The sequence below is a fragment of the Condylura cristata genome, unplaced genomic scaffold (assembly GCF_000260355.1).
Source record: "Condylura cristata isolate star-nosed mole 26May11 unplaced genomic scaffold, ConCri1.0 scaffold00029, whole genome shotgun sequence".
Lineage (NCBI taxonomy): Eukaryota > Metazoa > Chordata > Mammalia > Eulipotyphla > Talpidae > Condylura > Condylura cristata.
Genome location: NW_004567130.1, coordinates 7698060 through 7713914, shown reverse-complemented (window position 1 = coordinate 7713914; position 15855 = coordinate 7698060). Strand labels below are relative to the sequence as shown.

The window sequence follows — 15855 nt, the reverse complement described above, 5'->3', positions numbered from 1 at the left end:
TCTGGTCTGGCCCCTTCACTCCCAGGTCTGCCAGAGAAAGGAAAGGCCCACCAGTGCTGTAACCACAGCATAGATGCCCTAAATTGTGTCCTGTGGCTGAAGAGGGTCATTCAGTTGGTAGGAAAGGCCCATTTTTGGCGATGCTCCTCTCACAACTGTCCTCCCAATCCGTGAGGCAGGCAGAACTCCTGTCAGCCCTGAGGGTTTGGCCTGTCTTTGAAACACTTCTGCTCCCTGATGCAGAAATCAGAGGCTGTACCAGAGTTGTCTGTGATTATTCTCAGAACACGTCACACACAGTGTGTGCACTCTCCTGGCAATCGGAGCGCCCTACACAGTACCACAGAAAATACCACAGGGTTTGTGGGGCTCTGACCTGTGTCTTGCTACGAGCCCTCTGGTCAGATCCCCTTCCCTCCCCATGGTACTTAAGAGAGTGGTATTTTGCCCTTGTTTAGTTTTTTTTGTATTTTTTTTTTTTTTTAGAATTATTTATGCATACAGAACTGGGGTACAGGCCAGAGATGCAGGGGTGGTGAGAGGCTTCACCAGAGACAGAGTGGGAGCAGAACAGGCCGACTAATGAAGCACACTGCTGAGGGGAGCAGCTGGCGGGTCAGGAGAGGTCTGCTGCGCCATGTGGGTCATCTCCAGGGCGGGGATTGAACTCGTGCTGAAGTAGTCTTAGCCTAAGAACACTGTACTTTAACCTGCTGCGCCACTGGGAAGGGCCCCTTTAGTTTTGAGTGACAATATCAAAGTTACATCTTTGTCCTGGTGGAAAAGACTTTACGCTGCCATCTCATCCTTAAATGCAGCCTTGTCTCCTTCACTCTTGGAAAACTCATATCACTACTGGTGCCCAGGGCATCCCTACAGTTGCTTGGTGGCTTGACATCCCTTCGGTGCCTCCTGGGCCTTGTGTATAGGAGGTGCTGGCAAGGGAGTAACATGTGCATGGGGAGGATCCAGGTGAGGGTGCGGATCTTGCCCAGCCCAGTTTGTAACGGGAGGACTATCCCTTCCTGACCACCTAGTCTGGTGGCTTGGGTCAGAATGGAACACACCTGCCCCTCCATTCTTGGGAACATTCCAGACAGACAGTGTATTTCAGGGAAACAGGTGGCCATCAGGTCAGGAAGCCGCCATCCGTATTAGGGCCACACAGCCTTTTACCACCCCTGCTCATGGAGCTGCAGGAAAGCAAAGGCACCACCTGAGCCGCTTACCGCACCCCACCCTCTTCCTGAGCCATTAACAGTGACTCTTTACAGAAGGGACAGAGGCTGCCTTTTTGCCAAAAACAGCCCTCTAGTGAGACGGGTATCTCACGCCAGCCTGCAGAGAGCAGCAATCCCACGTGCTCCTTTCTCAGTGGCTGGTAACTGTGAGGCCTAAGGTGAGCAGTAGCCAGGGCTGAAAGTTGACTGGGTCAGGGGGTCTCCCTGCCGAATGGCTGAGGTGAAGGTGAGGTGAAGTCTCAGGTGCCCCTCTTTTGCTCTCCACAGGGTTTATGCTCATCGGGAGCGATGTTAAGCTGAACAGCCCCTCGTCACTCATCGGCCAGGCCCTCACAGAGATCCTGCAGCACCCAGAGCGCGCACGAGATGCCCTGCGAGTGCTGCTGCACCTGGTAAGGGGTTAAGGATGCCCAGCACCCAGGCTGCCTGCAGAGCAAGCTGCCAGGAGATGTCGCGGAAGGCAGGGTTAGCTATAGGGGTGTGAGCAAGTTGACGTGTCCACGGTTTGAGCCAGCTGGTCTGAGTGGTGGATGCCTGTGAGATGGTAGAGAGTCCTCACCACAACTCTAGGGGTAGGAGAGGGGGCAGGCACAGCTGAGGGCAATGCCCTCAACGAGGCTTTGCGCATGTCACCACAGCTTTCTGGGTCCCTGTTCATCACATGGAAAGGGGAAAGAAAACAAACTTTCCAAGGTTATGAGCAGCAGAGACAAGTGAACAGCTGGCACACAGTAGCTATTTTATAATGAAAAAAGCAAGCCTGCCCCTAAATTCAGAAGTGCAAGTCAAGCAACTGCTATAAAATTTTACCTTGATAACCTGGAAGGCAGTTTCAAATAATTTAGCATCTTTAGCTCCTTGGAATTCTGTCCTGTAAAGAGCAGTCTGTCCCAGCCTGGGCAGACCCTGACACACCCAAGCTCTAGCCAAAGCCAAGGTCAACAGCCGCGCATGTCCCCGTAGCACTCTCAGTTCACTCTTGGCGATTCACCTGTTGTGCACATTTGCAAAGTTTAGGGAATGCCTGAAGCGTTCCTCAAGCCTGAAAGAAATCAGAGTATGACAGGAGGAATGCTGTAACCAGCAAGCCGCCCTCCCTCAGGCCAGAGAAGGGGCTCACACCGCTCACTACTGGACAGGTGTGCGCGTGTGCAGTGAGAGTCTGTGGAGACAGTCTTCAATTTTGACTTGACTGCACAGAGCCTTTAAGTTGCTTAAGCACTAGGGCCTCCTTGGGTTCCTGTCACCCCAAAGTCATCTACCTTGCTGCAGCCCTCACTTAGAGCTGCCCTCTCTACCCACTTGGCTTTCTTCTCTGAGGCCAGGCCTCTCAACTGTGCCTCATTTGACCATAGGCACCTCAGGCATATTTAAGGGTTTCCCTTCCTTCTTGGCAAGTGTCCCTAGGGCCCTTCCAGTCCAGCAGGCAGCCAGCTGCCTAGGTGTCCACCCTGCGCTGGACTTCCATTTCTCCTGCCTGTGAGGTCAGCCTTGGGTAGCCCAGGCTTTTTTTTCTAGGAAGTCCCATGTGTCCTCTTGGGTCCCTCTTCCACCCACCCAGAGAGGAGAGTGGGGGAAGGCCTGCTACAGGGCTGTGGGCATTGTGGATGCTCACCAGGGAGGGGTGTTGCAGCAGTCCTGGGGGGATTCAGCCCTCATGGGCCAGGCACCAGTTTGGGTCCTGGAAGGCAGGAGGCACACTGAGGGAAGAGGGAGGAGGGTGAGTGAGTGAGAGGTGGGAGGACGGTAAGTGAGCGGGAGGTGCAAGGAAGAGGGCAGTGCTGGGCGTGTGGGGTCTGAGGGCTCATCCCAGTGCTGGGCAGCCAGCATGTATTTTGGGGCCGTCCTCTGAGACTGGTTTTTAGACAAGTCACTTTAGTGTCTGTGAAGCGCCTGAACAGACGGTGAGGGAAGGGACAGAATTCTTCTAAGACATACCACAGTCTACGCTGTCATGACTAAAACCTTGCCCTTTGCAAGAAGCAAGCAGTGCCATAGTCTCCAGGCCTATGTAGCAGCAGAAAGTTCAGCACCTGGGCCTTTGTATCCCAAAGCCAGAGAAATCTGGACTGAACTTTGAGCAGAATAGCACCTCCATCCCTTCCCCTTCCAGGTGGAGAAGTCCCTGCAGCGCATCCAGAATGGACAGAGAAATGCCATGTACACATCCCAGCAGAGTGTGGAGAACAAAGTGGGTGGCATCCCTGGCTGGCAGGCCCTCCTCACCGCAGTGGGCTTCCGGCTAGACCCCCCAGCCAGTGGACTGCCAGCAGCTGTCTTCTTCCCAACATCCGACCCAGGAGACCGGCTCCAACAGTGCAGCAACACCATCCAGGCCCTGCTGGGTAAGCCTTGGTGGCCCAGGTCTCTGCATTCACAGGGATGCTGAGCTCAGAGAGAGAAAGACACAGGAGTATCCTAGGAGTGGCCAGGGCCAGAAGCCCCTGCTTCTCCTGACCTAGAGGAAAACTAGTGCCCATAACCGGATCTTCCCACTGGTAACAGCAAGCATCCTCTACCCAGCAGGGTGCCACAAATGCTGGGCAAACAGTAGCTGCCCTTAGTATTTAATTAGCAGCTGTGGATAGGGCAGAGCTGTGCGGTCAACCCCAGGTTGAGGCCCTCTGCATGTCACCTGAGAAGGTGATGCTGCCTGAGCCCCAGACCGGGTCCTGTGAATGTGGCCTGCAGCATCAGGACTGGCCCCTGTATCCACCTACCTTTCTCAGGAGCTGCTTTCACCTTTTCCATGTCAGGCACGGATACATGTCTGGCTATCCCAAACTTTGGGAAAATGCTACCACTGCTGAGCATTTTGGGTGTTTTCTACTGGGAAGGAAGCAAGATGGTCAGTGCAGGGCCCTGATGGATATAATCCCTGTCTCCTTTCTGGTTTAGGTCTGCCCAATCCTGCCCTTCAGGCCCTCTGCAAACTCATCACTGCCTCGGAAACAGGCGAGCAACTCATCAGCCGGGTGAGTGACCAGAGTAGCTGGAGCAGGGTAGCTGAGCCCAGGCCTGAGGGTTGAACCTAGCTGGAAAGACAGACTAGGAACCTGCAAGTCATGCCATCAATCTTGCTGCTCTTCCCAGCTTTAAGGGTGAGGACAGGTGAAGGCTGGAAGTAAGAGAACTGTCTTAATTGAGTCCTGGGAGCATTGGGGATCTGCAGAGCACACCTAATGGCCCCGCCACACCCACCTGCTAACTTTTTTGGCTGACTGACAAGTGTCACGGCCGACTTCCCTAAGCCAGGAGGTGCAGGACCAGCCTGCCTGAGTATTGAATATTTACTCTCCAAGTCTGCACTGTGCCCGTAATGGGCACAGAGGCAGTGAAGTGAACACAAGTTCAAAATATACCTTATAGCAGTTTTTAAAACATGCTTTCTTTTAGGATTATGTAGATCGAATTTGGAGAATTCGCACTCTTGGCATAATGTCCTTCCTAGCTTGTCCTGAGTTTCTGATGGTCCAGCTGGCTAGGTTTCTGGATGGAATGGTACAGCACAGCATGACTTCTCTGGTCACCCTGGAGTGTAATAATTTGAAAAAATCATATGCATCTTTGAGAGCTTTATCAGCAGATTTAAGGAGAAAAATTTCTGATGGAAATTTGCTCATCTAGGAGTAACCTCTGAAAAACCATCCTGACTTGGGCTTGTGTCTAGTGTAAAGTCGGAACACAGGAATAGAGTGTTTTGAGAACACAGATCAATGATCAGGCCCTTCATTACATTCCCTGCATTTTTTTGTACTACGCATATTATATAGCTGCTTGCTGAATAGAATCAGGATGAGACTTCCAGAACACTGCATATCAGAATACTCTGAATTGGAAGGAATAAAGCCAATACTCTGCAAAGGAAAAAGCTAGAGTATCTGTAGGTCAAAGCTGAGAGTCCAACAAGCCAGTTGCTAAATTTTCTGCTTTTGGTGCATACTGGGGGCTTTCCACCTGAGACAGTGCAGGATCCCAGCAAAGTGTCCTGGGTTATCTGCCCCAAGTGGCTCAGGGACGTTTCCTGAGTGACCTTCAAATCTGGACTTTGCTTTACAGAGTAGTCCACATATGCCCCGCTGTGACACCCTCCCCGCTCCCTCCCACCCCGGCCTGCTCCACTCCTGATCAAGAAGGGCAGGGCCTGGCTGACCCAGACCTACGTGCAGCTGGTCATTCGTTTTCTTGTGTCCCTGCTGACTCTTGCTCCTCTCCCATCCCGGTCAGAGCTGTGGGCCTGGTATGGCGCTTCCTAAAGCAATGATCGCCTCGTGTTGCATAACCACCTATGCTTGAGTCTAAACTCTTCTTTCTCTCTTTTTCTTATAATCTGCTGGCGAAGGCTGTTAAAAATATGGTTGGAATGGTGAGTACTACTTTAAGTAACAACTGTCAGGTGAGCCCCACCACCCACCCTTTATCCCTTTGGCAGCTCTGAGCTCAGTGCACCCAGGCTACTTCTCGGAGCTTGCGCATGCCGACACGTGCTCTGGGCTGGGGGGGACCAGGTGCAGACAGGCTTTCCCCTTCCTCTGCTCTGACTCCCCTTTTCCTGCTCCAGCCTTCTTGTGTTCTTCATTTGACCTCTGAAGTTCCACCAGAACAGAATGAGCAAAAGTGACTTTTTAAGTGACTTGCTGAACCCAGGCGAGACACCTGAGAAGGGTCCATAGACTCAGGAATCTGAACCACCACGGCACTTGAGCAGATTATGTGGGCTCTTCCTCAAGTGCCGAGACTACGATATAATGCTGGGTTACTCTTTTCCATTTACTTCAAGTTCATACAGATAACTTTAATTAAAAAAAAAAAAAAAGGTGACCAGCTCTGTAATCCACCCTGCTTCGTCCCTCTTGTGCACAAGGAAAGATGGGAGGCAGGAAGCAGAAAACCCTGACTGCAACCCGTGGCCTGCAACACAGCATCTGGTCTCTTGACCCACTGCCCCATGCACAGCCCACAGAGAAAACAGGACAGCAGGCTGAAGGGCCTGTGAAAAGAATTCCAAATGGTGCACACGTGGCAGGTGATATTCAATAGAAGTGATAGCAGGCAACACGAGGATAATTTGGGGAGAAATCTGAGGTGGGTCACAGGGAGAGATGTTGGGAAAGAGCAAGAATTCACCTGTGCTCCCTTACTCAGCTCCACCAGGTGCTGGTTCAGCTGCAGGCTGGAGAGAAGGAGCAGGATTTTGCATCAGCTCCCATTCAGGTTTCCATCAGTGTCCAGCTGTGGCGACTTCCAGGATGTCATGAGTTCCTGGCAGCTCTAGGTAGGCCAGAATATCATTAACTGACCTGGTTTCTTTGGCTCCAATTTTAAAAACATCTGTTTATCTCCTGGTTTCCGTTGGGTAACGTTGGTAGATTTTGGGGGTCTTATTGCTGTGTTCTTAGATAATTATGTAACGGTATCTTAACTCAGATTCTAGTGCTTTAGCAAAAATCCCAAATGGCTGCCTAGATTTAACCCATTTCCTCTATATTATGAATTCATTTCTCATTTGTACTTGTCATCTGAATAAGAGTATGCTAAGTATTGGTATTCAAACCGTGATTTAAAGAGACAGCCACAAAATGAAGTTTTCAATCATTGGCTACTGGAAACTGGCAGAAAAAAATATACTTTTGAAACCACCTTTAAGTTGAGCATGAACACCTAGAACTCACATACCAGGATCTGTATTCAATCCAGAACACGTTTTTCCTTTTTCAACACTGTATGTGGCTGGGGCAGCTCCCGACATTACTGCTACATACTTATCCCAGGTGCACCTGTTAATAAAACAACACAACAGGCTGCCACCCTACTTAAGACTACGTGACCTGCTTGGGAGTCATTCACTCCACAGTTTGTTATTGATGTCAGCTAGCAAAGGACAAAAAGCCCAGCCCTCCTAGAGTTCTCGTTCCAGTAAATACCTGATCCAAGAGAAGCACCTTGGAAGAAGCTAAGGGAGCACAGATATAGATAAAATACACAGGTTCTTAAGACTGGCTGGAGGAGGAACAGGGAGCAAGGGAAGGCCAAGAGTGCATATTTTCAGGATGAAAAATCCAGGCAGAGGGAACAGCAGTCTATGAGCATGAGTGAGGGGCCCATGCACAGGGCCTGAGCAGAGCAGGTCCTGTAGGCCTTGAGAAGGGAAAGGCCTTTGGCTTTTAACCACAGGGAGTGGGGAATCATTACAGGAAGACATGGCCTGACTTCTCTATTTACAGGGAGTAGTCTTCAGACCTGGCAGGGAGTCCGTGAAAAAAAGAATTCTACTTGTGAAGTCTGTATATTCAGTATTGTAGATGACCTTTCCCAGAAACTGCCTCTGCTTCTGGCTGACTTCATTTATTTTTAGGAAAGCCTGAAATTGTAACACTGGCAGTCTCTGGTGTCAGGATTGTAGATGATTTTCACTGATGTTCCTTTTCTCTGTACTTTCCAAATTACACTGATACTCAAGGGAGTGAGTTGGTGTGCACATATTTATAATTTTTAAATCCTTTGGGCTGAAGTTGGAGAGATCAGTTCACTCCAAGGGCCCCAAGGATCCGAGAAGCACCCCAGTCCAGCATACATCATTAACCATTTCACCGGCTGTTCTTTACTTAGGTTTCAGTTCTACTGGAACAACCAGATCATTTTGGTAAAGTGTAGGAATACCTAACAAACATTACATTATGGATTTGCTTTTAAGCTCTGAGTCTTTGAAAATAGTCACTTCTGAAAGCATCAGGAATGCCTCAAAGTTCAAATGGACTGAAATGTGCCATAGCCACTAGAGGCCTGAGTGGCTTTTCAAATGAACCTAATTCCCAAAGTGAATGATAGTTGCCAATGACTGGCCAGACTCCTTTGGCGAACACTCCATTGTTTGTGACTACAGCACACTGGAGGGGAAGCGCTGCGCATTAAGGAGACCTGGGAGCTGAAGGTTGTAGGGGGAAAAGGACTGGTGTCACGGGTGCTTGTCCCTTGGGCCTTTAGCACCAGCATCTGCACTGTATCAGAGTTCAGTGATGTGCTGAGGAGGCATCACAAAGACTTTCTGGCTGAAAATTCTTAACTCCCTTGATTATTGCTTGATAGTGTCCACCTGTGGCGCAGTGGCCACTGCACCTGTGTTTGCTTCTCTCTCCTGTGCTCTACCCTGGGAGAGGTGTCTGACACCTCTGCAGCATCTCTTAATACAGATAAGAGTTGTGTCAACAGCTAATTGACCAGCATCTTGCTCAGGAGGCTCGTGTCTTATTAGAACTCCTAAACTTGGGGAGTAGCTCCTTCGGCTTGGCAGAGTAGATTCCCTGGAGGGAAGTTTGGCTGAGAATGTAGATTCCCCATGGTTGGGGAAAGCACACTTCAGAGCCCTCCATGGCATATGCTGACCTGCATGAAGATCTTGTCTCAGCCCTTGAGGAGACACCGTCTTCTGCATCATGCTTCAAGCACTTGCCTGGGGGCTGAGTGGAGTGGGCAGCTTTTGTCCCAGGCAGTCTTCTTGAAGTAAACTATTCTGTGAAAGAGTGGGGGGGGGGGACAATATGTTAATGAGCCTTACTAACTTCTGGCTCTCAAGTCCAGGGAAGGAAAGCAGCTGGTACCCTTCAAAGGGACAGAGGGAGCCAACTGAGAGGGCTGGCTACACACAGGAAATGGAAAGATGGACTGAGCATGTGTTAGGGCGAGGGAGTGGGACAGCATCTGTCCACTTGACTGTCGCACATGCCTGGGGAAGCCCGAGCAGGGAGCTTGCTGACTGGCCTGTTGGAATTCCACAAGGCTGCAGGGGACCAAAACTCCTATTTTCTGGACTATGAAATTTTTTCTAAGGAGCAGATGTTGATATTCTTTGTTCCTCCAGGTTTTGATCTCTGTGAGGTTGGTCAGGAAGAAGTAATACTGAAAACTGGGAAACAAGCCAACAGACGAACCATGCACTTTGCACTTCAGTCCCTGCTCGCTCTCTTTGGTAAGAGCTGCTCTCTTTGGGTACCTCCTGTGGTTGTGTGCCAACACACTTGGCTGTGTTTGGATGCAGGGGAAATGTGAATCAACATGTGTTTGTGTGTGTGTGTTCAAGAGCAGTAAACAAAACTCCCTGCAAAGGAGACCATTAAAAATACCTAGGATGTTAGATGAGTGCTGCCAACCAAGTTCTATGAAACACACAGAGTGAGACACTAGAAAGTGAGAGGGGGATAGCAGAGGGGGAGTGGTATCCAGATCCCATGGGCCTGGAGGCACACCTGCCTGATGTTCTCTGGCTGCAGTGTGAAGACAAAATGCTGTCTCAGGGTGGTCAAGAACTAATAAGATCTGCTGAAGAATGTACATCAGAAAGAAAGAGTTAAAGAGGATACCCTACTTTTGGGAACAATTGCCAGAATAAGACTGCCTTCCACTGAGATCTTGAAAGTGGCACGAATGGGTTTGAATTCCATCCTTGGACATGTGCAGTTCTGAAATGTTCACTAGATACCCACACAGGTCAGCTGGTTATATGTGTCTGGAGCTCAAGGAGAGGCCAGATGGAGATATGAATGTACATTCAGGTCTGAAAGGGTGAGGATAATGTCCACTGTGCAGACTGAGCAGTCAAAAGCCGACATGGACTGGACTAAGAAGCTGGGAGGAGAGGCAGTATCGAGAACAACTGCAGATTACTTACAGGAAGGTTGCTGGCATGTGGAATGACTGGTCCTGCGGTGGAAATGAATGGTGGTCTGGGATCAGGACAGGGGACAGCAAAGATTGCCAAGCAGTTTCAGTCAAAAACAGGAGGCAGGTGTAGGATCCTGTGCTATAAGAACCAGAGGAGAGACAGGCATGCTTTGGGTCTGAAATGTGGGGGTGTCACCTCTCCCAAGCTATTTTGTTCTCATAAGATTTACTACTTTTTCTTATAAGGCCATGTTTTTCAGGGTTGCAAGATTAACTCAAGTAGTGCATAATTATTTGCTAGCTAATATGCAATGTAAAGATGCTCCTGAGTTTGAAAAAGAAATTATCAAACCCACATAGAAGTCTAACTGCCCCCTGCGTTCTGTGTTCTTTTCTTAGATTCCACTGAACTGCCTAAGCGCCTCAGCCTTGACAGCTCATCCTCCCTGGAGTCTCTGGCCTCAGCCCAGTCTGTCTCCAATGCCCTGCCCTTGGGCTACCAACACCCACCCTTCTCTCCTACGGGAGCTGACAGCATCGCCTCAGATGCCATCTCTGTGTATAGCCTGAGCTCCATCGCGTCCTCAATGAGCTTTGTCTCCAAGTCGGAGGGCGGGTCAGAAGGTGGGGGCCTCCGAGGACGGCAGGATTATGACAGGGCCAAGAATGCTTACCCACAGAGATCCACCTTGCCTAGGAGCCAGCTGTCTCCCCACACCCCCTCTGCAGGCAGCAAAGATGAAGAAGAATATGAAGGGTTTTCCATCATCAGCACTGAGCCTTTGGCAACCTACCAAGATAACAGGAAAATGCGCTTCTCACCAGATCACAGACCATCCCGGAGTGGGACAGCTGGTGGTGTGAAAGTATCAGTAAGCTCTAAGGGGAGCATAAGCACTCCCAATTCTCCAGTTAAAATGACTCTAATCCCTAGCCCGAACTCACCTTTCCAAAAAGTTGGAAAACTAGCAAGTTCAGATACAGGAGAGTCAGACCAGTCTAGCACAGAAACAGATAGTACTGTGAAGTCGCAAGAAGAAAGCAATCCAAAGCTCGACCCACAAGAGTTGGCCCAGAAAATTCTGGAAGAGACACAAAGTCATCTCATTGCTGTGGAACGTCTTCAGAGGGGTGGCAGTCAGACCAGCAAGAATAACAACCCAGAAGATGGCATTTCTGTGCCAAACAGTACTGCCGTCTTCAGAGCATCTGAAACAAGTGCATTCAGTAGGCCTGCCCTTTCCCATCCGAAGAGTCAGCCATCACCAGTCACTGTTAAACCAAAGCCCCCGGCCAGAAGTTCATCCCTACCCAAGGTGAGTTCAGGATACAGCAGCCCAACCACCTCAGAAGCATCTGTGAAAGACAGCCCCAGCCAGCACAGTGGCCGGCCGTCACCTGGCTCCGACTCCCAGACTTCCCTGACTGACCAGCCACTCTTTAAACTGAAGTATCCCAGTTCTCCCTACAGTGCTCACATTTCCAAGTCACCAAGGAACATGTCCCCAAGCTCAGGCCATCAGTCCCCTGCTGGCAGCGCACCATCCCCAGCTCTTTCCTACTCCTCAGCTGGTTCTGCTCGCTCAAGTCCAGCTGATGCCCCAGACATAGACAAACTGAAAATGGCAGCCATTGATGAAAAGGTGCAGGCTGTCCACAACCTGAAGATGTTCTGGCAGAGCACACCCCAGCATTCCACAGGACCAATGAAAATATTCCGGGGAGCCCCTGGAACAATGACATCCAAAAGAGATGTCCTCAGTCTACTAAATTTGTCACCTCGGCACAACAAGAAGGAGGAAGGAGTAGACAAGCTTGAACTTAAGGACCTATCTTTGCAGCAACATGGAGAAACACCACAGAAAGTCCCTCCCAATGGACATTGGCGTACAGAGACCACCACGCTGAGCACGAGCACGCTGCCTGCAGGCCCTCCTGCTACAGCTCCCACACGCCCTCTGAGACTTCCTTCTGGAAATGGATACAAATTTCTGTCCCCGGGAAGATTTTTCCCTTCCTCCAAATGCTAAAGCATCTTTTAAACGCTCTGACTCACTACAGTAACCCATATTGCTGGCACTCACTTGGGCCCACTCCCTGGTCTGAGTGCCATCACGTCACATAGCCACCTCACAATGGGCGGCACATGTGCGTACATGCATTCACACACATTCTTCCAGCAGCTGTGAGCACATGTGTACACACACACAGCTCGTAGCTCAGACCAGATTCACCATAAGCCAAGGACTTCTGTGGGGTTGGTGCTGGAGGCTCATGGAACTTTTCTACACTTCACCAAATGTTTACCTTTGAACTCCCAGCTTCTCATCTTCAACAGGATTTTTTGTACAAAAAAAAAATGGTCATGGTTCTGGGGTGGGAAGAGGAAAGGGAGCACATATTTTGCTAGGAGGTATATATGCAGTACCTTTTATACACAGAAAAACAAGCGCTCTTTTAAGGCTTTCAGGTGCTGGTTGGGTGTGGGATATACAAAATCTGTAGAATTCTACATCAAAGCAATTGTATTAGCCAAAAACAGAATAATGGTTTTAAAAATGGCAATTTTTAAAATGATTTACAATTGTAGCCATTTTGGTTTCATGGTATTGTAACATCGCCGTAATAATGCAATAATTTACATTGAAATAGTGCTTCCATCCTGAACTATGTTCCATTGAGCTCTACCAATATCCTTGGAGCCCCACTGTCAACCAAACTTGAATTTTCTTAAAAAACCTATGTAACTCTTATCCAGGCATTTTCGAACTATGCAATTGTGATTTAAAATGCAACTTTGTGCTTTTAAGACATTATTGACCTTTTTTGTACATGGGTAAACTCGGTTTTATTATCAATAGTACTTTGCATTTATAGCTATTATTTTTAAAGCTCAACAAGTTTTTTAAAATGTCAAATTTTGAATAGTCATCAATAAGTAATTATCAAGTTTGGGGGAAAGGCTGAAATTACTCAGTTTTCTTATAAGCAAAAAAAAAAAAAAAAAAAGGAAAAAAAAATTCATCCCATGGCTAACTAGATTTAACCAAAATCTAGCCTTCCAGCTCCTATTGCCTTCATTAGCTGCTTAATGTTATTCTCTTTTTAACTCTAAAACCTCTTTCTCTAGCTCCGTTGCCAGATTCTCATAATCCCAGCACCCTACCTGTGAGCTGCATAAGGACTGTCACTTCAGTGTGGCAAGTGCCACTCACTGCTGTATCTGAAGGAAAAGGCCCTCCCCTGCCACAGAAGACTTACTGTCCATGGTCCGAGGAGTCGGGTCTTTACTGGGACAGACATCTGAACCATTGCTGAACAGGGACGTAGCTGCCCTGGAAAACAACAGGCTGTGACAGTGAACTGAAATGCGCTTGCTAAGACGAGGCAAAAGCATAGTCTATGTGGGGAGAACCAGTAATTTATTTTATTAAACAAATGAAATTTTGAAAAATCGTATTAGTACTAAGTTTAGTTGGAGAATTTAAATCTCTTTTAAGTTATTCTAAAACTAAGATCTTACCAGCCTGACTTGGGTAGGTCTCACTTTATGATCAAACATTTGCCCTGTAGCTTGGTGTACTCTGAAAAAAGGGTAATATTTATCCAATTTGTGTTATTCTCTTAAGCTATGTCATACTTTTTTTTTTGTACAACAGCCATGTTGGTGAAAGCAGACAACAAGGAAGGATGTCCCAGTCTAATCCTAATCACAACATCAGAAAAGAAATACTTTATGAAAGCAGCAAGCAACTCTGAGGTTGTCTTTGTAAATAGGGGAAAACTGGTAACAGAAGTACCAGTGTAGCAAACGAAGCCAAGTTTACAGCACTGTGCATTTATATAGCAAAATCAGGTCTTCAACTACAAAAAATAAACCTCAAAGTAAATTTCTGAGTCCATATGTAGATAGATAGGCTGTTCCTTCTCAGCCTCTTTCCCAAGTGCCAAGGAGCCCTGGAGGAGGCCTGGGTCTGCTCCACCTGTGAGGATGCAGTGAGAGCCTGCCCACCTCCAGCACATCCCTTTCCACACCCAGCCTGAGTCCCAGGGTCACCAAGCCAGCTAGAAGGATGTGTGGAACCTAACCTGGTTTAGTCTTCCCTACACTGCTGTTTTAGGTTTCATGTTGAAAAGCCAAATGGTTTATGTAAATTTTGGGGGGAGGGGTATAGATACAAGCTTCAATAAGGGGAAACAAGATGATGAAATAATCAGACCAACTTAAAAATCACTGTAGTATCACCACTTCTTTATGTTATTTTTGGTGTTGTCTATGTAAGTGAAATGAACATAAAATCAAAACAGTAGATTTTTTTAGGCTACAGTGAAATATACTTAAAATGATATTAAACTGTATAATCCACAGATTTTTTTTTTTTGTATAAACATAGTTTGACAAACTATGACCCAGAGGCTAAGTCTGGTCAGTGGCCTGGTTTCTTAGGCTATATGCTAAGAATGGACTATACATTTTAAAGTAACTATATAAAAACCTACATAATTGATTTTGCCTCTTGGCCTACAAAGCCTAAATTAAGTAATACCTGTTTTTTTTTTTTTTTTTAAAAACAAAAAGCTTGTTGATTCCAGGTAGATGATGGAAAAGTGTCACACTGTGGATGTAATAACTGACATGCCTGTGAACTTGGAACTCTGGCGAGAGGTAAATGGCTTCTGCTCTTTGCTCCACCCCACTTGGAAGGAGTCAATGGGTGTGGGTAAAAGTTATAGAACTATTTCACCTTGCAATATAACATTGGATAGATATCTTTTACAGCTCAGGAAACTGGATGGCCTGCCCCACTCTTTTACATCAGAAGAAAGACAGGAATACAAGCAATAAAATCTCTCTCTCCCAGAAACCTTGGTTGAAGGTGGTAGATTCTACCTTAATTCTCACCAATGAATTAACCAACTACTTCACTGCTTTTAACTAAGTCACAACACCAACGCAGAAATACCAAGTTCACTACTGAACTTACTTGTTGATGTACATTGGTGTGTAGTCAAATGAAGCAGTTCTCGCTGCCATCCCATTTTAATTAATTCTCAGCCCACACTGGTACCTGCTGAGTCTCAGCAGGAGGCAGGCGCTGCACACTGTTGGCATCCCCCTGGAGGCTTCCCAGTGAGTGTCAGCAGGTGATGGCCGGGGCAAGCACACCACTCCCACCACAAGGAGTCTGTCACTGTTTCAGTTCAGGTTGGAAAAATCCACGCAATAATCTGGTTTGCTCTGAAAGTAAGCAGAATGTGAAAATTGAGTAAGTTTTATCACAATTTTGTTGTTTTATTTTAAATGATTGTACATGTGGTTTGTGAACTGGACCCTTATTTGTGCCAGATCCTTCAAATATGTTCCACATAAAGGAACCTGCGGTCACCTCTCCACTCCCAAGACACCGTCCCTACATGGCACTCAAGCCCTTGTATGCAGTGTTAGCCATCTTTGGCATATGTGGACTTCTTTTGTAAATTACAGTTTCCAGATGGCATTAGACTTTTTATATTATGAAACTGACCCTGTAAAAAGAACTTCATATTTTTATTGAGATTGCTAAGGCACTTGGCCTTCCTTTGTGATTTCAGTGTCTATTAAAGCATGGAATTCCCTCAATTTTAAGTGCTGTATGTGAATCATTTTCTATACACATTCCACATTCCACAATTTCTAGGTTTCTGTGCAGTACGCAACGGGTCAGATGGCACTGACAAGCACATTTCTCTCTGGAGTTTGGCCTGATGGATATACTTGTCCAGGAAGAAAGCTGGAGAAAGTGCACAACAGAGTTGACTTGCCTGTGGGCTTCTTCAGAGCCCTGAGACACTGGGCGCCTGCTTGTGTGTGGCCACATGTTTCTGATCTGTGATCAGAGCAAGAGGACAAGAAAACTACACTTGTAGAGTGTTTTGACAAAGTTGCTTACCACCAGATCCCTGTATGTGAAGAAAG

General features: G+C 47.6%; 1 protein-coding gene across 1 annotated transcript in view; it reads left to right on the top strand.

The window, feature by feature from the left end:
• Positions 1–15510, top strand: part of TTC28 (tetratricopeptide repeat domain 28) — a 538163-nt gene extending 522653 nt beyond the window's left edge. Inside the window, exons 17-23 of the mRNA XM_004690666.2 lie at positions 1509–1633; positions 3355–3586; positions 4140–4216; positions 5584–5607; positions 6387–6516; positions 9100–9207; positions 10299–15510. Of these exons, the coding sequence (XP_004690723.1) occupies positions 1509–1633; positions 3355–3586; positions 4140–4216; positions 5584–5607; positions 6387–6516; positions 9100–9207; positions 10299–11929 (2327 nt within the window). The 3' untranslated portion in view covers positions 11930–15510. The remainder of the gene's footprint in view (positions 1–1508; positions 1634–3354; positions 3587–4139; positions 4217–5583; positions 5608–6386; positions 6517–9099; positions 9208–10298) is intronic.
• The last annotated feature ends 345 nt before the right edge of the window (positions 15511–15855 follow it).